This window comes from Neoarius graeffei, chromosome 4 (assembly GCF_027579695.1).
Source record: "Neoarius graeffei isolate fNeoGra1 chromosome 4, fNeoGra1.pri, whole genome shotgun sequence".
Taxonomy (NCBI): Eukaryota; Metazoa; Chordata; class Actinopteri; order Siluriformes; family Ariidae; genus Neoarius; species Neoarius graeffei.
In genome coordinates, this window is record NC_083572.1 from 46,165,561 (window position 1) to 46,189,587 (window position 24,027).

Genomic DNA, 24,027 nt, shown 5'->3' on the forward strand with positions numbered 1-24,027 from the left:
GATAACAGTAAGATCATTTTGTATCTCTGGTAATGTGTATCTGGTAATATGTATCCATTTGTGTTCTACTTCTGATAAGAATAAGATCATTTTGTATCTGGTAATATGTAGGCATGATCTGCATGAAGAGTCATCAGAAGGGAACCTTACCTGTGACCTCATCACAAAAGTCAATGTTCAAATATGCAAAGCAACATCTCTATAGGCTAAAGGAATTTTGGACACAAATTCTGTGGTCTCCCCTCCTAGAACTGCCACCTTATTGTGGTGGAGGGGTTTGTGTGCTTGAATGATCCTAGGAGCTATGTTGTCGGGGGCATTATGCCCCTGTAAGGGTTTCCCAAGGCAGACAGGTCCTAGGTGACAGGCCAGACCAAGAGCAGTTCACCAAAACCCCTAATGGAGCAACAACCAAGGACCAAGACGTCGCCCAGTATGGCGCAGCCGGGGCCCCACCCTGGAGCCAAGCCTGGGGTTGGGGCTTGCATGCGAGCGCTTGGTGGCCGGGCCTTTGCCCATGGGGCCCGGCTGGGCTCAGCCCGAAGAGGTGAAGTGGGCCCGACCTCCTGTGGGTTCACCACCCACAGAGGTAGCAGTAGGGGGCTGGTGCAGTGTGGATTGGGTGGCAGTTGAAGGCAGGGGCCTCAACGACCTGATCCCCAGACACAGCGGCTAGCTGTTGGGACATGGAATGTCACTTCGCTGGGGGGGGAAAGAGCCTGAGCTTGTGCGGGAGGTTGAGAGGTACCAGCTAGAGATAGTCGGGCTCACCTCCACGCACAGCTTGGGCTCTGGAACCCAGTTCCTTGAGAGGGGCTGGACTCTCCACTTCTCTGGAGTCACCCATGGTGAATGGCGGCGGGCTGGTGTGGGCTTGCTTATAGTTCCCCAGCTCAGCTGCCATGTGTTGGAGTTTACCCCAGTGAACAAGAGGGTCGCCTCTCTGCGCCTTTGGATTGGGGAGAGGGCTCTTGCTGTTGTTTGTGCCTACGGGCCGAATAGCAGTGTAGAGTATCCGGCCTTCTTGGAGTCCCTGGGAGAGGTACTGAGGGGTGCTCAGACTGGGGACTCCATTGTGCTACTGGGGGACTTCAATGCTCATGTGGGCGATGACAGTGACACCTGGAGGGGTGTGGTTGGGAGGAACGGCCTCCCCGATCTGAACCTGAGTGGTGTTTTGTTATTGGACTTCTGTGCTAGTCATGGTTTGTCCATAAAAAACACCATGTTCAAGCATAGGGGTGTCCATAAGTGCACGTGGCACCAGGACACCTTAGGTCGGAGGTCGATGATAGACTTTGTTGTCGTTTCATCTGATCTCCGGCCCTATGTCTTGGACACTCGGGTGAAGAGAGGGGCTGAGCTGTCAACTGATCACCACCTGGTGGTGAGTTGAATCCGCTGGCGGAGGAGGAAGCTGGACAGACCTGGCAGGCCCCAGGCCCAAACATATGGTGAGGGTCTGCTGGGAACGTCTGGCCAAGCACTATGTTGGGGAGGTCTTTAACTCCCACCTCTGGGAGAGCTTTTCCCAGCTTCCGGGGGAGATGGGGGACATTGAGTCTGAGTGGACCATGTTCTCTACCTCCATTGTGGACGCGGATGTTCGGAGCTGTGGCCGCAAGGTCTCCGGTGCCTGTCGTGGCGGCAATCCCCGAACCCGGTGGTGGACACCGGAAGTAAGGGATGCTGTCAAGCTGAAGAAGGAGTCCTATCGGGCCATGTTGACCTCCAGGACTCCTGAGGCAGCTGACGGGTATTGGCAGGCCAGGCGTGCTGCAGCTCAGGCAGTTGCGGAGGCAAAAACTCGGAACTGGGAGGAGTTCGGGGAGGCCATGGAGAAGGACTATCGGTCGGCCTCGAAGAAATTCTGGCAAACCATCTGGTGCCTCAGGAGGGGGAAGCAGTACTCTGCCAACACTGTTTACAGTGCGGAGGGGAGCTGTTGACCTCAACTGGGGACATTGTCAGGTGGTGGAAGGAATACTTTGAGGATCTCCTCAATCCCACCGTCATGTCTTCCATTGAGGAGACTGAGGCTGATGACTCAGAGGTGGACTCGTCCATTACCCAAGCCAAAGTCACTGAGGTGGTTTGCAAGCTCCTCGGTGGCAAGGCACTGGGGGTGGATGAGATCCGCCCTGAGTATCTCAAGTCTCTTGATGTTGTGGGGCTGTCTTGGTTGACACGCCTCTGCAACATCGCGTGGCGGTCGGGGACAGTGCCTATGGAGTGGCAGACTGGGGTGGTGGTCCCTCTTTTTAAGAAAGGGGACCAGAGAGTGTGCTCCAATTATAGGAGAATAACACTTATCAGCCTCCCAGGGAAGGTTTACTCCAGGGTACTGGAGAGGAGAATTCGACCGATAGTCGAACCTCGGATCCAGGAGGAACAATACGGTTTTCGTCCTGGTCACGGAACACTGGACCAGCTCTATACCCTTCATAGGGTGCTCGAGGGTTCATGGGAGTTTGCCCAACCAGTCCACATGTGCTTTGTGGATCTGGAGAAGGCATTCGACTGTGTCCCCCATGGTATTCTGTGGGGGGTGCTTTGGGAGTATGGGGTTCGGGGCCCTTTGCTAAGGGCTGTCCGGTCCCTGTATGAACGGAGCAAGAGTCTGGTTCGCATTGCCGGCAGTAAGTCAGACCTGTTCCCGGTGCATGTTGGACTCCGGCAGGGCTGCCCTTTGTCACCGGTTCTGTTCATAATTTTTATGGACAGAATTTCTAGGCGCAGCCAGGGGCTGGAAGGAATCCTGTTTGGGAACCACAGGATTTCATCTCTGCTTTTTGTGGATGATGTTGTCCTGTTGGCTTCTTCAAACCAGGACCTCCAGCATGCACTGGGGTGGTTTGCAGTCGAGTGTGAAGCAGCTGGGATGAGAATCAGCATCTCCAAGTCCGAGGCCATGGTTCTCGACTGGAAAAGGGTGGCTTGCCCTCTTCAGGTTGGTGGAGAAGTCCTGCCTCAAGTGGAGGAGTTTAAGTCTCTCGGGATCTTGTTCACGAGTGAGGGAAGGATGGAGCGTGAGATCGACAGGCGGATTGGTGCAGCCTCCGCAGTGATGCGGTCGCTTTACCGGTCCGTCGTGGTGAAGGAGGAGCTGAGCCAAAAGGTGAAGCTCTCAATTACCAGTCGATCTACGTTCCGACTCTCACCTATGGCCATGAGCTTTGGGTAATGACCGAAAGAACAAGATCGCAGATACAAGCGGCTGAAATGAGTTTTCTTCGCAGGGTGGCTGGGCGCTCCCTTAGAGATAGGGTGAGAAGCACAGTCACTCGGGAGGAGCTCAGAGTAGAGCCACTGCTCCTCCACATCGAGAGGAATCAGCTGAGGTGGCTCGGGCATCTTTTTCGGATGCCTCCTGGATGCCTCCCTGGGGAGGTGTTCCAGGCATGTCCCCCTGGGAGGAGGCCCCGGGGAAGACCCAGGACACGCTGGAGGGACTATGTCTCTTGGCTGGCCTGGGAACGCCTTGGTGTTCTTCCCGAGGAGCTGGCCGAGGTGTCTGGGAAAAGGGAAGTTTGGGCTTCCATGCTTAGACTGCTGCCTCCGCGACCCAGCCCCGGATAAAGCGAAAGAAGATGAGACGAGAGAAGACGAGAATTCTGTGGTCTGCTGAAGTAAAAATGGATATATTTGTTCACAATCACCAAAGTTATGTTTAGAGTAAAAAAAAAAAATGGAGCGGCATTTGATGAACATCTTGCCAACTGTTAAGCATGGGGATGGATCTGTTTGGGGTTGTGTGGCAGAAACATTGCAAGGGTAGTTGGAAGAATGGATTCTAGTCAATTTAAGCAAATTTTGGAAGCAAATCTGACAAACTTCATACTTCAAAATTCAGAATGAACTATTTCAAGAAATGCAAGCTGAAACTTTTGGAATAGCGCTCACAGTCCCCTGACATAAATTGAAATACGAAGGTAGATTTAAAATATGCTGTGCAGGCAAGATGTCCCAAGAATATCTCAGAACTAGAAGCATTCTCCAAGACAGAGTGGGTGAATACTTCCTTAGGTCACTATGAGTACCAGGTTATGCTATTTGGCCTCACTAATGTCCCAGCAGTTTTTCAGTCCCTCATCAATGATGTTCTCAGAAACATGATCAATCTTTTTGTCTTTGTGTGTCTAGATAACATATTAATCTTTTCCAAGTCTCTACATGAACATTGCCACCATGTGCCTGAAATGTGAGTTTTATGTTCCAGAGGTCTTTTTTCTTGGATTCATCCTGAGAGATGTCTAATCCAGATGGATCCTAAGAAGACCCAGGCAGTGCAGGACTGGCTTACTCCCAAGTTGAACAAAGAGGTCCAGCAGTTCCTGGGATTTGCTAATTTTTACCACAAGTTCATCAGGGGATTCAGTTCTGTGTCAGCACCCATATTCACCCTTACCAAGAAAAATGGAGGTACTTTTCTTTGGAGTCCTAAGGTAGAAGTTGCTTTTTGGGATCTCAAGCTATGTTTCTCTTCTGCGCACATCCTAGTTCTACCTGACCCATCACAGCCTTTTATTGTCAAGGTTGATGCTGCAGATGTGGGTGAAGAAGCTATCCTCTCTGTGTTCCTCTGATAGTAAATTGCACCCGTGTGCCCTTTTTTCACATCATCTGAACTCCACTGAATCCAGGTACAACATTGGTGATCATGAGCTGGAAGTTAAGATGGCTTTTAAGGAATAGAGACACTGGTTGGAGGGGGCCAGTCATCCATTTCTGGTTTGGACCAACCACAGAAACTTGGAGTACCTCCAGCAAGCTAAGCATCTGAACCCTCATCAGGCTTAATGGAGCATGTTTTTCAGCCATTTGATTCCACCTTTTTGTAATGTCTGGGTTCCAAGAACCTAATGCCTGATGCCCTGTCTAGGCAGTTCCTTTCTGCTAACCAAGAGAACAGTGAAAGCCCTGTCATTCAAGCATCTCAGATCATGGCTCCAATTTGCTAGGGAGTTGAGACAGTTGTTGAGCCTGTCTATCCACAGGAACCAGACCCTAGAACAGGTCCAGCTGGACTCCTGTATGTTCCTCAAATGGTGTGATCCCAGGTCCTTCAGTGGGGGCACTCATCCCACTTCACTGCTCATCCTGGGTCTCAAATAACCTTGGAGTTTCTGCAGAGATTGTTTTGGTGGTCAGGCATGGAAAAGGATGTGAAGGCTTTTGTGGTGGCTTGCTCAGTGTGCATCCAGAGCAAGAATCCCTGCCAATGTCCCCAAAGGCTGCTGCACCCTCTTCTTATTTCAAGTTGCCCCTGGTTTCATCTATCTGTTAACTTTATCACTGCCCTGCCTGAATCAGAAGGTGATATTGTTATTCCAGTTATGGTCAACAGGTTTTCCAAGGCTTCTCAATTTATTCCCTTACACTAGCTACCTTCTGCCCTTCAAACTGCCAAACTAATGTTTAATCATGTGTTCCAAATGTTTGGTCTTCCCCAGTATATTGTGTGTGACTGAGGTCCCCAGTTTTCCTTGGGTATGGTGGGCATTCTGCAAACTCATCAGGGCCACTGCCAGTCTCTCCTCTAGCTTCCACCTCCAATCAAATGGGTGGATGAAAAGTGTTAATAAAGAAATTGAGGCCACCCTGAGAAGTCTGGCACTGGACAGTCCATCATGGAGCTCTTGGCCGCCATGGGTGGAGTACACCCATAACACCCTCCAGTCTTCTGCTACCAAGATGTCTTCATTCCAGTGTCAGTTTGGATTCCAGCTGCCTCTGTTCCCTGATCAGGAGGAAGACATTGAAAAGCCCTCAGATCTTCACTTTTGTGAGACAGTGCAGGAGGACTAAGAAAAAGGCTCACAAGGCACTGCTGTGAACCTCGAAGGTAAATAAGTCTCAGACCAGCTTATGTTGGAGGCCAGCCTTGCATTTTCACCCTAGTCAGAGGGTGACTTAACTATGGATGCATTGCTTAAGATTATTATTTTTATCATTATGATTATGATTTATTTTATTTTTAGATTATTTTCTTGATGAATTGACTTAATAGTTAATTGTTTTTAAAATGTCAGAAAATGATAAAATGGCAGTGTTTTCTCAAATGTTTTGTTTTACTCACAACCAAAAGATATTCATTTTATTGCGACATGAGAAAAAAAATTCAGGTGCTATAATCAAGGAATATCATCTTTTTTTTTCTCTAAAGACTCAAACTAATATCAATAGTTGGTGATGAGTTTAATTGCCAACTATTAATCATTGCAGCATTGGACACTACAAAAAGTAATTTTAAGGCATTTTATTTAACTTTTTTTCAAAAGATAATATTCCAGATTATGTGAAAATTGGAGAGTAGTAGACTAATGTAAGATACCTAAAGACTTTTATGATCATAAAAGGTTGTGATTTTGTGTCTGTTCCCTAGCATTTGCAAAGTTTGGTGTCCCAGCTGTAACTGAAGGGGTGAAAGTTCTTAACACTTCGGGGACTGAAATTGATGATGTTTTTGAGGACATTGTAAAGGATCCCTCAACTGGGGTGCTAACCATCACCTATGACATGGGTTTGTTTCAGTTAATTTGTAATGCATAGTATTTAATGTAGAACATACATTGTTTATTAGATAAGGGACAGATTTGTGGGGACTGTGTATAATGTTTTTCTCTCCCTCTTGCTTCTCCGATCATGGCTAGAATCCGTCTCCACGGCAGCATCTTCTGAGCAGTCCCTAACATCATCCCTCGATTTGTCAGACTCGTAGGATACAGACATCATTTCAGAAAGCCCTTCCAGAAAACGTCAGCGGCTGGATACAGAGGCTAAGCATGTGAGTTGATTAAAAAACAAAAAATTAAGACAAAGAGAAACGTAAATTAAGTAGGAGCAGAGGTTTTGTTGCACCTATTCCGTGGTACATCTTAACGGCTGGTTCATGGAGTTAATTTCATAATTTTTATAATAAATGTCATAGCATGACTATGCCCAATCCAAACCCAGTATCAGTGTACAAGAACTTACATGGCAGTGTTTCAAATGTGGACCAAACCTAATTTGAAATTGACGCTTACTAATGTACAGAAGACCCTAAATTACATTGTTTGGCTTTTGTGGATTTGGGTTTCTTGTGACTTAAAGTTAACTTTAAATTGCAATTGATATATTCCTCATATAATCCATTTTTTTTTTCATTGTGTTTAAATTGGTGGAATCCATCCTTACCAAGAAACCTGGTGGGGAACATATAATAAATGAATACGCCCAAACCAAGTCCTTGATGGATGAAAGCAGAAGGAAAATGGTGAACATACTGGCAGCTGACATGACAGAGAAGAATGGGTAATTTACTAATTTTTATTTAGCCCTTGTGTCATTAATTTGAAATCTAACTTAAATCTTGGGAATACAACTGAGAAATTCTGTCTTTAATCCTGCAGTACATCACCACCCAGACAGGTGAAAGAAATGCATGTCAGAGGAACTGTGGCCTTATTCCCCCACCTCAGTGACCCTTACTCTATGGCTACAGTATGTGAGTTGCACACAGTAATGGTTGTAGTAATGTGATATGCCATATTGAAACATTTAATCCTACCAGGTTTTTACTTTTAAATGTTACAAATGAAGTGTCTGATTTGTTATCCTTTCACCCTCCAAGGAGCATTATTATGATGGTGAGAGTGGGACTGGGTACCTTGCCTGGTGGATTAAAACTATTCAGAAATGCACTGCTAAAGACAGACGATCATCATTTGGAGGTAAATCATGTAGTAATAGTGAAAATGTATGTGGAACAAAGCACAATCACAAGGATCAGTGATTGCCATTGTTGCTCACAATTCTCCAGTCAATAATAAACATTTTTTATTCTTATAATTTAGGTCAAATATGAATGATCTATGGTGGTGTAGTGGTTAGCGCTGTCGCCTCACAGCAAGACGGTCCTGGGTTCGAGCCCCGGGGCCGGCGAGGGCCTTTCTGTGTGTAGTTTGCATGTTCTTCCTGTGTCCGCGTGGGTTTCCTCCGGGTGCTCCGGTTTCCCCCACAGTCCAAAGACATGCAGGTTAGGTTAACCGGTGACTCTAAATTGACCGTAGGTGTGAATGGTTGTCTGTGTCTATGTGTCAGCCCTGTGATGACCTGGCGACTTGTCCAGGGTGTACCCCGCCTTTCGCCCGTAGTCAGCTGGGATAGGCTCCAGCTTGCCTGCGACCCTGTAGAAGGATAAAGTGGCTAGAGATGATGAGATGAATGATCTAAAGCAGGGGTGTCCAAACTGATCCATAAAGGGCCATGTGGCTGCAGGTTTTCATTCCAGCCATGCAGCAGCACACCTGACTTGGCTCATTCAATCAACTGAACTGTCTTCACACAGTCAAATACTTGCAGCCACACCCACCCTTGATTAAAGGGTGGGTGTGTCAGTTGATTGAATAAGCCAAATCAGGTGTGCTGCTGCATGGCTGGAATGAAAACCTGCAGCCACACGGCCCTTTATGGATCAGTTTGGACACCCCTGATCTAAAGTGTTTTAAAAATGCACATGGTTGACAGGATTGATAGTAAGGTATTTTCCCATATTGTGTAGAATCAGACAAAGGACCATCTGGTGAAGGCATGTCGGGTGGACCAACTGTCAGACGAGAGCCAGAGTTTGTTCCAGAAACTATCTTGAGTGAAGATGAATGCAAAGAAGCAATCTCACCAATGAAACATTCAGCTGATGAGGACGCCATCAAGAACAAGATGAAGCTGACATTTGTCTATCACCGCGACATGGTCCTTGACCCCCAGCAGTCAAGTGACATACTGTCTGTCTTTCCACGTTTCAAACATGTCAAAAGCTTGGTAATTATCTGACATTTTAGATAGACAGTATATGGAAATTGTTAGTGACACTCAAACAACAAGTAACAATTACTTTTTTGGCTATGAAATTCTGAAAATGTCCTCCAACATTCCCAAATCCCCTAGATCGAACAGGATTTCATTCAGATGTTTGGAGAGAGTGTATCAGGCAAGTTTCTGGAGAGATCATCCAACAATGCAGGAAGCTTCCATCCATCACTGAGCTTGAAGAACATTTGCTGGCAGCTGATCCTCCTGAGGATGGCACTGAAGTGGTTGATGACTTTGGTAAGCTGCTTTTTGTTTTATTGAACTCATAACTGTGAAATGTATTAACGTGTAAAATATTACATATCAGCATAATATGTAAAGCTGGAGTGAGATATAAAAATAATGTATCTGAAAAATGTAAGATCATGTTGTGTACAACCCCGATTCCAAAAAAGTTGGGACAAAGTACAAATTGTAAATAAAAACGGAATGCAATGATGTGGAAGTTTAAAAATTCCATATTTTATTCAGAATAGAACATAGATGACATCAAATGTTTAAACTGAGAAAATGTATCATTTAAAGAGAAAAATTAGGTGATTTTAAATTTCATGACAACACATCTCAAAAAAGTTGGGACAAGGCCATGTTTACCACTGTGAGACATCCCCTTTTCTCTTTACAACAGTCTGTAAACGTCTGGGGACTGAGACAAGTTGCTCAAGTTTAGGGATACGAATGTGAACCCATTCTTGTCTAATGTAGGATTCTAGTTGCTCAATTGTCTTGGGTCTTTTTTGTCGTATCTTCCGTTTTATGATGTGCCAAATGTTCTCTATGGGTGAAAGATCTGGACTGCAGGCTGGCCAGTTCAATGCCCTGACCCTTCTTCTACATACACAGCCATGATGCTGTAATTGATGCAGTATGTGGTTTGGCATTGTCATGTTGGAAAATGCAAGGTCTTCCCTGAAAGAGACGTTGTCTGGATGGGAGCATATGTTGCTCTAGAACCTGGATATACCTTTCAGCATTGATGGTGTCTTTCCAGATGTGTAAGCTGCCCATGCCACATGCACTAATGCAACCCCATACCATCAGAGATGCAGGCTTCTGAACTGAGCGCTGATAACAACTTGGGTTGTCCTTCTCCTCTTTAGTCCGAATGACACGGCGTCCCTGATTTCCATAAAGAACTTCAAATTTTGATTCGTCTGACCACAGAACAGTTTTCCACTTTGCCACAGTCCATTTAAAATGAGCCTTGGCCCAGAGAAGATGTCTGCACTTCTGGATCATGTTTAGATACGGCTTCTTCTTTGAACTATAGAGTTTTAGCTGGCAACGGCGGATGGCACGGTGAACTGTGTTCACAGATAATGTTCTCTGGAAATATTCCTGAGCCCATTTTGTGATTTCCAATACAGAAGCATGCCTGTATGTGATGCAGTGCCGTCTAAGGGCCCGAAGATCACGAGCACCCAGTATGGTTTTCTGGCCTTGACTCTTACGCACAGAGATTCTTCCAGCTTCTCTGAATCTTTTGATGATATTATGTACTGTAGATGATATGTTCAAACTCTTTGCAATTTTACACTGTCGAACTCCTTTCTGATATTGCTCCACTATTTGTCGGTGCAGAATTAGGGGGATTGGTGATCCTCTTCCCATCTTTACTTCTGAGAGCCGCTGCCACTCCAAGATGCTCTTTTTATACCCAGTCATGTTAATGACCTATTGCCAATTGACCTAATGAGTTGCAATTTGGTCCTCCAGCTGTTCCTTTTTTGTACCTTTAACTTTTCCAGCCTCTTATTGCCCCTGTCCCAACTTTTTTGAGACGTGTTGCTGTCATGAAATTTCAAATGAGCCAATATTTGGCATGAAATTTCAAAATGTCTCACTTTCGACATTTGATATGTTGTCTGTTCTATTGTGAATACAATATCAGTTTTTGAGATTTGTAAATTATTGCATTCTGTTTTTATTTACAGTTTGTACTTTGTCCCAACTTTTTGGGAATCGGGGTTGTATACAGCAAAGTGTATTAACAGCAAACTTGTGTTGTTACAGGTTGGGACAGTGATCTCTCCTCAGTTTTACTGTTGCTGTATTGTGTTAGGCATGTATTCCACCTTCTGCTCAGGGTCAAAAGAAACCAGGAAAGGTGTCTGCATCCCAAGCAGAGAAACATCTTGTGGTCTTCAAGAAGGTTTGAACTTTGTCTAATATATGACACGAATTTTTGGTCATAATATTTTGTGGTGGGTTTGATAGTAATAGTAATTGGTAAAGTAATTTAATGATTTTTGATGAGTGTAATTACAAAGTTTCAGTGACTGATAATATGACAACTATGTAATCCTCATGCCTCTTCTATGTGTTTGTCTTCTCAGACTGGAACAAACATTCAAGAGCATCTTTATGCTATCACTACCAGGATCCAACCCTATCTCCTGGCTGTTGGACCTAGGAAGAATGTGGTCCACCACTTCTTCATCATTCTTGACAAGAATGCCATAACTTGCAGATCAACCTCTTCTCTTAGTGCTTTTGATGAACTATTTAAAGTACATTTTGTGTTTGGCACATCATACAACACCATGCTCTACAATATGTACATGTTCATCCAAACCACTGTGTACAACATTGATGTTGGCAAAGTCAAAGAGAGTCCTCGTGTTGCTGAAGTTAGGGTGAGGTTGCTTCATTAGTGCTTGAAGTTACTTCAACATCATGAAGTGTTTTATTTGTCAGGCTGAGTTAACTAGCTCAAATATGCTTATTAGGCATTTACGATTGGTTCATGGTTACTTGCCTGGAAAAACGCTTCGCCTTAAATGTGCTCAGGCTGGATGTGGCTGTGTGTTTGGTACTTTCTCAGGTTTTAGAAAACATTTAAACATCAAACATACTCAGTATGCTGACCAACAGGTTCACACTGATGTTAACTTAGGCAGTGCAGGGGAGTTGATGACAGCTAATACAGAAGAGACAGCCACAACTTCTGTGACCCCTAATGTAGATGAGACAGACACAACATCTGAACAACTGAGAGAGTCCAATAGGAGCACTCTAGATATGTGTGCCTCTGCAGTCGCACAACTCAAGGCAGCTGGATTAAGTCAGTCTACTGTAAATAGTTTTGTCTCATCCATGGAAGGAGGTGTTTTTTTTGAGATTCATAGTCAGGCTAAAGATGCAGTTTTACAGTGTATATCTCCACTGGACACAGATGTTAAGAACAAAATAGAGCAATCATTCCAAGAGTTAGAAAACCCATTCACACCCTTAAATTTAGAAGCTAAACGAAACAAACACTTAACAGAGAAATGGGGAAATGTTGAACCTGTTGAAAAGGTGCTTAGCACAAGATTTGACAGTAGAAGAAACAGGGTTACTGGGACATATGACCAGGTTATTGTAACTGATAGATTAGCATATGTTCCCATTTTGGAAACACTGGGGACAATTTTTAGAAATCCAAAATTTTTAGATATGTTCAAGCACAGGTACATGCCTAAAGAAGGAGTGTATGTAGACCTGAGAGATGCCACCTATTTTAAAGATAACCCCTTATTTTCTGTAGAAAAAGATGCCTTGCAGATTCAGCTATTTTCTGACGACTTTGAAACTGCAAATCCCCTGGGCTCTAAAAAGGGTGTACATAAATTAGGTGCTATATACTTTACATTAAGGAATTTTCCCCCAATGTTTAATTCATCTTTGATTAATATTCACTTGTGTGCTCTTTTTCATGCACAGGATATTAAGCGTTATGGTTTTAATTTGATACTTGAGCCACTTTTCAATGATCTGAAAGTACTGGAGACAGAGGGACTTTCAATTCCCACGTTTAAACATGTGATTCATGGTACCATAGTTCAGGTCACTGGGGATAATCTAGGTTTGCACTGTCTGTTTGGCTTTGTGGAATCATTTAGGGCTTGATATTGCTGTCGTTTCTGTCTCCTCGAGAAAGATTGTTTTCAAACTGTGTTCTGTGAAAATGACCAGGAAGTTGTACTAAGAACTGTTGAGATGCATACACAGCACTGTCAGACTATACAAACAAATCCTACACTACCTCATGTATATGGTGTGAAAAATATTTGTCTGTTGAATACACTACAGTATTTCAACACAGCCAACAATTTTTCTGTAGATATAATGCACGATATTTTAGAGGGAATTGCCCAGTTTGAGGCCAAACTTGTTCTGCAGTACATTCAGAACAACTTCTTAAATGCTGAACAACTGGCTGGTAGAATACAGTACATGCTTTTGATTATGGTTTCAATCAGCAGCGAAACCATCCACCAAAAGTAAAGTTGTTTGATGGAAGCAATGATTTGGGGTTGAATGCCATACAGTCTTGGTGCTTATTGCGCAATATGCCTCTGATATTTGGTGATTTAATACAGATGGATGATAAACAATGGCATCTTGTGCTTTTGCTTCTACAGATAGTAAACATTGTATTTTCACCAGTCCTGACAGAAGGCATGGCCATTTACCTCAAACATTTAATCACTGACCATCATCGGCTTTTCAAGCACCTATTTCCTGCAATCAGTCTCCTGCCAAAGCATCACTTCATGATACACTACCCTCGTATTATTAGGAACATAGGCCTAGTTCTGCGCATGTGGTGCATGCATTATGAAGCCAAACACAATTTCTTTAAGAAACAGTTAAAAAGCTTTAAAAACATTACACTGACATTAGCCAAAAAGCACCAAAGTTGTATGGCAGTGTATCAGGAATCCTTTAGCAAAGAAAGATTAACTTTTGGTCCAGGAAAGATGGTGACACTTGATGAGCTTAAAGAAGGCCCAGAAGTTGCTTCCAAACTTGGAACTAGATTGTCAAGCAGTGTGTTTTCTGCCAAGTGGGTGAAACATCATGGTACAGAGTACCGTCGTGACTTTATTATCTGTACTGAGATAGCATTTGAGATGCCTGTGTTTTGTAAGATCAGGACTATTGTTGCAAAAATGATAGCATGTTACTCTGTGAAAAATTGCTGGAAACCATGTATTTTGATCATCATTACCCTGCCTTTAAGGTCAGGTTGCATCCCAACAGGATTGTAAAGGTGTTGCACATAAGCGAATTGTTTTACTTTAAACCATTTGATGTTCAAATGAAGTATGGAACGGCAGATTCCTCCTTGTATGTTGTTCCATATTGCCATTTTATGCACACCTAAGATCATTGTTTTCAGTGGTTTTGGTTTGTTCATGAAATGTTTTTATATTCTTGGCCTGACAATAAAAGTTGTTTGCATTATTTTGTGGTAACTGGTGATTTTTCTTGTCATTTAATGGTATGTTTGAAAAAGCTGTATTGAAAACCAACTAGATGTAATGTGACACTAGAGAGGAGTAAATTAATTGTAAAATTAACACCGAGATTTAATTTTATAAATAGTGTTATCAGTGACACTGTGCAGTGTTAATTGATGTTAGAATTTTACACCACCAGTGTTGTTTCACACTAATAAGAGTAAATTATAAACACAGTAGTGTGTAACATTAACTCTTACTAGAGTTCTTTGACCTTCCAGTGTTAATAGTGGGGCAGCATAGCTAACCTATTGTGCATTTTGTGATACAAGCACCAAATTTGGCACAAATGTACATTGACATATGGCGAACATTTTCAGATATTGAGCCACTCGGAATTCTCTCTTCATGTCCGCCATATTGGAATTCAAAATGGCCGCCATTTGAAATCTACATTTGCGCTTATCTGACCTAAACTTCACTTCCCTGTTGTTTCCATTCTGTGGACTGTTACATGAAGAATAGATATTTTTATATTCCAATTAAATTTAAGGTAATACTAGCACTGTGTTTGCCATCCAGACTGGTCCTATTGCAAGAGGATAGTGATGACCACATCAGTGAATTTTATACTTTTCTTCATTAAATAATATTTGGTGTAGGTGATGACCTAATCAATACCTCATTAAGTAAAATGAGATGTGTTGGAATCCCAGCACAGACACTGGAATGAAATGGCTGCCGTACACAGAGATGCTGATTTAAGAAAAGATTTAAGTGGTCTCTTATTTCTTTTTTTTTCCAGAGCTGTATGTCATGTCTCTACACAAAATAGGCCATATTATTGAGAAATGGATTGATCAGTATAGTCTGCAAAATTATTTACAAATAAAAAAATTAATTTGTCAACTATTCACCCTCCATTGGTGTAAAACCCCTAAATTAGTTATGGTTAAATCAGCTGAAAGTTTCCAGAAACTATGAGGTGATTTCCATTCTAAAGACAGTGATTTGATTGTAGAAAGCTCCAGGGTTTATTAGAGAGCATACTTAAGCAAACAGCATCATGAAAACCAATAACCTATGAAAACACATGCAGGACAAGGTTCTGAAAAAGTGTCAATTAGGGTTTGGTTATTAAAAAAATATCCCAAACTTGGAGCACCCACAGAGCAATATTAAATCCATCATTTTAAAAAAAGGAATTTGGTACAATCATGAGGAAGTCATTCACCAAAAGTCAGTGACTGAGTAAGTAACCAAGAGGCAGAGGACGGAATAGATGCTCATTCTTGTTCATCAGCATTATCTAGTTGTTCCAGTTAAACTTTCAGGAACACACACCTTCTCCTGCTTGACAATGCAGTCACCTTCACCCTTCCATCCATCCATCCATTATCTGTAGCCACTTATCCTCTCCAACAGGGTCACAGGCAAGCTGGAGCCTATCCCAGCTGACTACGGGCGAAAGGCGGGGTACACCCTGGACAAGTTGCCAGGTCATCACAGGACTGACACATAGACACAGACAACCATTCACACTCACATTCACACCTACGGTCAATTTAGAGTCACCAGTTAGCCTAACCTGCATGCCTTTAGGGGAAACTGGAGCACCCGGAGGAAACCCATGTAGACATGAGGAGAACATGCAAACTCCACACAGAAAGGCCCTCATCGGCCGCTGGGCTCGAACCCAGGACCTTCTTGCTGTGAGGCGACAGTACTAACCACTACACCACTGTGCTGCCCGTCACCTTCACCTACTTTAGGATAATTAGCCTATTGCTTAACTGTTGGAACTCCTTCGGGTTCCATATCAAACCTAGAACAACACAGAATCTAATCAATAACTCAAACTTGTCAAAACAATTTTTACTTCACAGACTTTGAGTAAAATGTTGTCTTGTCAAAAATACATGATGATGAATATTCATCTCTCATGAATTAAGTGGAGTACTGTAATAAAGTATGTCATTTTGAAAAATGGATACCAGCAAATATTGTCATGTACTATAAAAATATTTGACCCAGAGGTAATCGCACATGTAGAATTCAAGTGGCGGCCATTTTGAAATCCAACATGGTGGCTCATTGGTACAAAATATGCAATGCAGATTGTTACCATTGGATTCCTTGCCCCCCAAAACATATATTTAGACACCAGAATCGAGTCAATAGCAGCATTAGACCCAAAGATAATCGAAAATGTAGATTTCAAATGGCGGCCATTTTGAATTCCAATATTGCGGACATGAAGGGAGAATTCCGAGTGGCTCAATATCTGAAAATGTTCGCCATATATCAATGTACATTTGTGCCAAATTTGATGCTTGTATCACAAAATGCACAATCCTTTTGAATATTCGAGCTAAACCGCCCCACTATAACTTTTTATAACTCAATGCAGTGTTGATGAGAATTGGTATTTAACTCAATGTAGTGTTGAATTGTTATTACAGAGGAGTTATTTATCAACACTAATGGGAATAATGTTTACACTCTACAGAGTTATTTAACCTGTAGTGTTAACCGTGAGGTAGTGTTAAATTTTTACTCTATTCAGAGTTAATTTAACTCTAAAAATTTGAACACAAGGGCAAGAGTTAATTTAACACCAATTCCGATTGGGACCAAATACACTTGGAAATGGTGTTAAATTTAACTCTTTAAGTGCTATTTTAACACAGTAAAATTTACTGTGTAGAAGGGAATAGAATACATGTTTTTATTCCATGGAAAAAGTGGCCCATATGTGTAATAATTCCCAGTATTTCACTCCGATTACATCACTCCCAATGTTTTTCAGTTGAGTTGATGTGTGCTGTCAACATGGTGAACTGGTTCAAAATGAAAATTCTTTTGATTAACTTGCTTTTATTTGTGGATGTGTCAATATAATATAAAGAACATTACACAGTGGAACAAACATATGGAGTTTATCTTCTCGTGTTCAAAAATACAGTTGTGGTCAGAAGCTTACATTCACTGACATGAATGTCATCTTGGATATGAATGTCATAGCAATATTTGGGCTTTTGGTAATTTCTTTGAACTGTTCTTTTTCTGTGGCAGAATGATTGTACAGCATACATCTTTAATTTAAAAGAAACACTAGAAATTTTAGAAGCACAAGTTTTAATTTCCTTTGAGTTTTCTAAAATCAACACATGGTGAAAATTATACATACAGGGTCAAAAATGTACATATGCTTACTTAGATTATTAATTCAGAGGTGCTGAAACTTCCAAAATGTCTCTTATCTTGCCAAGGCTGAGGTCTCTTAACTTCCTGTTAGTGATTGTGATTGACTACAGCTGGTAACTTCTCTGTGCCTTCATAAAAAGGGTTTGTGCACAGCACTCATTGGATTGACCAACACACAGTAAAATGGGAAAGTCCAAGGAGCTCAGTGCAGATCTGAGAAAGAGGATCATAGCTATACACAACTCCAGAAGAAGAAACCTTTATTCGTCACATGCACACTTCAAGCACAGTGAAATTCATCCTCTGCATTTAACCCATCTGAAGCAGTGAACACACACACACACACACACACACACACACACACTCAGAGCAGTGGGCAGCCACACCAGAGCGCCCGGGGAGCAGTCAGGGGTCAGGTACCTTGCTCAAGGGCACCTCAGCCCAAGGCCACCCCACATCAACCTAACTGCATGTCTTTGGATTGTGGGGGAAACTGGAGCACCCGGAGGAAACCCACACAGACACGGGGAGAACGTGCAAACTCCATACAGAAAGGCCCTCGCCAGCCGATGGGTTCGAACCAGAACCTTCTTGCTGTGAGGCGACCGTGATAACCACTACACCACCGTGCCACCACTGTGTTTAGAATGTCTCTTATAGTCATTTCTAAACAATTGCAAATTCCAAGATCAGTTCAAACAATTGTATCCAAGTTATTGTGAGGTGTAGTCATTTTGCCAAGCCACTTTGCTTCAAGAAAAACCAAACTGTCACCCTCAGCTGAAAGAAAATTGGTTTGGATGGTCAGGAACAACCTGGGAACCACCATGGCACAGCCCTGCCATGAACTGGAAGCTGATGGATGACGATCTACAGTTCAGGGAGTTTTACATCACCATGGACTAAGAGGCTGCTATCCAAGAAATAACCCCCTGCTCCAAAATTCACACCTTCAAGCTTAACTGAAGTTTGAAGCTGACCACACGGACAAAGAAAAAGCCTTCTGGAGGATAGCTGTATGATCAGATGAGACAAAGATTGAATTGTTTGGCCACAGTGACTACCATGTACAGAGGGACACTGTACCAGTTGGTGGTGGTGGTGGTAGGATCATCATGCTCTGGGGCTGTTTTGCTGCCAGTGGAACTGGTTCATTGCACAAAGTGGATGGAATAATGAAGAAGGAGAACTACCTCAGAATTCTTCAGCATAAACCATCAGAGACTTGAACACGACTTGGGACTTGGAAGTTACAACAGGACAATGAACCCAAACACGCATCAGAGAGGGTTGTGGAAGATAAAGCAGGTTAACATTAAGCTTAAAACAAGTCCTGACTTCAACCCTATTGAAAACATATGGACCGTGCTTATAAGTCGAGTCCATGCCAAGAAAAACAAACAAACAAACAAATTTAATTGAACTCTACCAATTTTACCATGAAGAGTCATGAAATATCCAACCAGAATTCTGCCAAAAGCTTGTTCATGGTAAACAAAAATGTTTGGTCAAGGTGAATCTTGTGAAGAGACATTTTACCCAAATATTAGGTGTGCTGTATGTATATTTTTGACCCTTTATGTATCATTTTGAACCTGTGCTGATTTCAGAAAACCCAAAGAAAATTAAAGCTTGTGCTAGATATATGCTGTACATTCTGCCACAGGAAAAAAAAAAAAAAAAAACAGTTCAAAGAAATTACTGAAAGCCAAAATATTGCCATGACATTCATATCCAAGATGACATTCATGTCACTGTATGTAAACGTCTGACCACAACTGTATATCACTCATTTGGTTTGCTCACTCATGATACAGTCACCACTAGAAGATAAACTTCATATCTTAATGCGACCGTGTAGACCAGGTTACATAACCATATGTCAAACCCTTTGGGATTTCCACATGCTAGGTTTTAACACACCAGTGTTAGAAATATAAGTAGTCTGTAATATCACTAAAACCATTCAGTGTGTGTGAAAGACATCTATAAAAGTCAGTGATCACACAGATACTAGCCAAAACGGATGAGGTGAGTGTACACACACACACACACACACACACACACACACACACACACACACACAGATTATAATCTATATACTTAAGTCTAGTAATTGCTACTGTTCACACTTTGTGCAATCAAATTGTGTCTGAATTTTGAAGACAGTGAACACTGCATGCATATTTAAAATAGCAGGCTAAAATATTTGCTGTTAAAGATGTGACATTATGATGACAAGGGCATTGTTACAGATTAAATTAAATCACATACATAAGATTAATAGAGAATAATTGTTTAAATACACTTCAAATATTTAATTTGCTCATACATCCTATATTGTATGTCGTATTTTCACAAAAACATACGCTGTTTTTCTTATCTTGTATGATGCCAATTATTATCTTCACAAGTTCTGTCTAGCACATAAATAACTGCAAAACACAGTGAATGAGAAGCACTATTCAGTCATGACAACTTTGCAAGGTTCAAACAGCTTTAACTAATTTAATGCTGTTCTATTCTAGGAAAAAACCCTGAGGTATGAACTCAACTGGAACTCTAGTACGAGACACACTCAGCACTGCATTTGCGAAGAATTTTATTTTGATTGGACTGTGGCTCAGTCTGAGTTACATCAATATTAGTGTCGTAGCTACCTTCTTTAGTAACCAGGTCTTTTATGAGGATCCCCGATATATTCTGTTCATTCATATGGTCATCAATGATGCGGTGCAACTGACTGTCACAGTGACTCTGTTTGTAGTGAGCTACATTTACTATACCATCAATGTATCCGTCTGCTGTGTCATTGTTCTGTTGGCTGTCTTTACCACACGCAACACACCTGTAAACCTGGCTGGAATGGCTATTGAGCGCTATATTGCCATTTGTGAACCTCTACATTATACCCAGATCTGCACTGTACAACGCACCTATATTCTCATTGGCTTCATCTGGTTCATCTGCATAGTGCCTGATATCACTGATCTCTTTATAACTCTGGCAACAGAACCCATCAGCTTCTTTCATAGTTCTATAATGTGTATGCGCCAGAATGTCTTCAAAGACCCAGTGCTTCTCTATAAGAGGCAAGCCTTTGATGCAATCTACTTCTCTTTAGTCTTCCTCACACTAATATATACATACCTGAAGGTTTTGTTCGCAGCCCGGGCCATCTCTACTGAGAAAACATCAGCCCAGAAAGCAAAAAAAACTATTTTGCTTCATGGAGCTCAACTTCTCATGTGTATGCTCTCCTACATTTCTCCCAGTGTTGAGGTCATCCTAAACATTATCTTCCCTGGACATATGTTGGAAATTCGCTATGCCAACTATCTCATCGTCTACATTATGCCACGTTTTCTAGGTCCAATCATATATGGAGTACGAGATCAAAGGTTCTGCAAGTATCTGAAGAGGTATTTTATAATTGTTCAATGCAAATCCAGCACAACAGTTGATAGACAAGAGGAAGATAATTATAATAACATTAGGACATGTTGTTAAAATGTAATAATATAGGGGTGAGAATTGGATGATTTTATGAATATATGCCTAAATGCTATCAGCTCCAGAATTATTGGCACCCTTCATGGAAAATGAGAAAAAGGGTTATTTATTTATTTGTAAAGGAAAACTACATGCAACAGATGGTTGACCTTAAACAAAAAGTGTTGACATTTTTCTGCAAATCCACGTGTGTAAAATTATCAGCACTCCCCTAAAAGTAATATTTGGTAACAACACTGTCACCTCACAGCAAGAAGGTTCTGGGTTTGAGCTCAGAGGCCTTTCTGTGTGGAATTTGCATGTTCTCCCTGTGTCTGCGTGGGTTTCCTCCGGGTGCTCTGGTTTCCCCCACAGTCCAAAGACATGCAGTTAGGGTAACATGGGGCAGCCTTGGGCTGAATTGCCCTTGAGCAAGGCACCTAACCCCCAACTGCTCCCTGGGCGCTGTAGCATAGCTGCCCACTGCTCTGGGTATGTGTGTGTGCTCATTGTTCATGTATGTGTGTGTTCACTGCTTCAGATGGGTTAAATGCAGAGAGGAATTTCACTGTGCTTAAGTGTATGTGTGATTAAATAAAATTGTTCTTCTTCCTCCTCCTGTAATGTAGAAGACATGGTTGGAGTCACTTGTCAAGGTATACTGAACCCTCCTCCATGCAACTCCTTAACTTTGTGTATGTAGACTGCATATTTCTATGACATTTTACAATAAGTTTCCTTAGAAACCCAGTAACTATGCAAAAGCAAATAAGCTACTAATGTATTAACCTTTTGAAATGAATATAATGATGCATTAGGCTTCGTTATTGATGAATGATGACCTTGCAGCATGAACACAGTTCGACTGTGATATTGGCTTGTTAATTCACCAACATGGACCTGTGGCAAACAGTTGGGCATTATCTAAAAGATATTCTCTTGTAAAAGGACAGAGGTTTTGATCTTTCATCTCGTATTCTGTAACTGTGTCTCACTGTTATATAAAATAGTTTTCAAAATGTTTTTACACCTCTGTAATTCTTGAGATTCTACAAAAACTGTGGGAGATATATCTTCTGGTTTAGTCCATAGTTTTACTGCATACTACCATAATAAGTGCTTGTAAGTACACCACTAATGTTTATTATCCTGTCTAGTGGACAAAGTGTATTTTAAGATGTAGACATAATTTTTCAGAATAGCATTCTTCTGTAACTGTGTCTCATTGCTGTATGAAATAGTTTTAAAAATGTTTTTACACCTCTGTAATTCTTGAGATTCTTCAAAATCTGTGGCAGTATATACAGTGGATATAACAAGTGTACACACCCTGTTAAAATGATAGGTTTTTCTGATGTAAAAAAAAATGAGATCACGATAAATAATTTCAAAACTTTCCCACCTTTAATGTGACCTATAACCTGTACAGTTCAACTGAAAAACAAACAAATCTGTTAGGGGGAAAAACATAAAAAAAGTACAATAAGCTGGTTGCATAAGTGTGCACACCCTTAAACTAATACTTTGTTGAAGCATCTTTTGATTTAATTACAGCATTCAGTCTTTTTGGGTAGGAGTCAGCCTGCCACATCTAGACTTGACAATATTTGCCCACTCTTCCTTGCAGAAGTGCTCCAAATCTGTCAGATTGCGAGGGCATCTCTTGTGCTCAGCCCTCTTCAGGTCACCCCACAGATTTTCAATTGGATTTAGGTCTGGGCTCTGGCTGGGCCATTCCAAAACTTTAATTTTCTTCTGGTGAAGCCATTCTTTTGTTGATTTTGATGTATGCTTAGGGTAATTGTCATGTTGAAAAATAAAATTCCTCTTCACCTTCAGCTTTCTAGCAGACACCTGAAGGTTTTGGGCCAAAATTGACTGGTATTTTGAACTGTTAATAATTCCCTCCACCTTGACTAAAGCCCCTGTTCCAGCTGAAGAAAAGCAACCCCAAAACACAATGCAACCACCATGCTTCACTGTGGGTATGGTGTTCTTTTGGTGATGTACAGTGTTTTTGTGCCAAACATAACTTTTGGAATTGTGGCCAAAAAGTTCATATTAAAGGTGGGAAAAGTTTTGAAATGATTTATCATGGTCTCATTTTTTCTTACATCAGAAATACCTATCATTTTAACAGGGTGTGTACACTTTTTATATCCACTGTATCTTCTGGTTTATTTCACATCCCAAACTGCATACTACCATAATAAGTGCTTATAAGTATACCACTACTGTTTACTATTTAGGCATCATTTTTAGTGGACAGAATGCTTTTTAGGATGTAGCCATAATTGCTTATTCAGTGTGTATTGATTGCTTCTCACAGCCTTCAGGTTAATCCACAGAGTGGAGAACAAATCTTCTTCAGCAAGTAGCTCACAATAGCATTTTGATACCAAAGATGAAATTTCAAAACTATACAACCGGTCTTCTTAAAAAAAATGCATTAAAGCAACAAGACTTAAAACTGACAACAGACAAAGCATTATTTGATGAGCCACAAACAGGTCAATTAAAATAGAATTAAATTCCATATGTGGAAATTCAAAAATAAATAATTAATTGTTAGGATGAATAATTGTACACCTCATCACCTATGGACTCTTAGTGTAGGCTTAAACATTCAAAAGCAAAACAACAAGTAATTTTAAAATGGTTAGCAATCATAGGCTATTCTACTGTATATGAAACAATCCTAGCCATTTTTTCCATTATGTATCTAATAAATTTGAACATCATATAGCCAAACATTTGTGGGCATTTGACCATAACACTAATATGTGATTGCTGAAGATCTCATAACAGTTTTAGTCCCCTTTACCATTATAATAACCTCCACTCTTCTGGGATGGCTTTCCAGTAGATTTTGGAACCTGTCTGTTTGGATTTACAAAATTCAGCCACAAAAACATTAGTGTGGTCAGGTACTGATGTTAGCAAAGGATGTCTGGGGTGCAGTCTGCATTCCAGTTCATCCCAAAGGTGTTTAGTGAGATTGAAGTCAGGGCTCTGTGCAGGTCACTCGAGTTCTTCCACTCCAAACCGGGCACACCATGTCTTCATGAAACTCACTTTTTGTACAGGGGTATTGTCATTCTGGAACATGTTTGGGGCTCTTATTTCCAGTGAAGAGAAATTGTAATGCTACAGCAGACAAAGATATCCTATACAATTGTGTGCTTCCAACTTTGTGGCAACAGTTTGGGGAAGACCGACTTTTTTCAGGTGACCATAAAGTTAT

The 24,027-nt window shown here is 41.6% G+C and overlaps 1 protein-coding gene across 1 annotated transcript; it reads left to right on the plus strand.

Annotated features, from left to right (window-relative positions):
- Positions 1 to 19,835: 19,835 nt before the first annotated feature.
- On the plus strand, positions 19,836 to 20,801 carry LOC132884576 (odorant receptor 131-2-like). The gene has a single exon (XM_060918429.1). The coding sequence runs from the start codon at positions 19,836 to 19,838 to the stop codon at positions 20,799 to 20,801; it is 966 nt and encodes a 321-aa protein (XP_060774412.1).
- Positions 20,802 to 24,027: the final 3,226 nt, after the last annotated feature.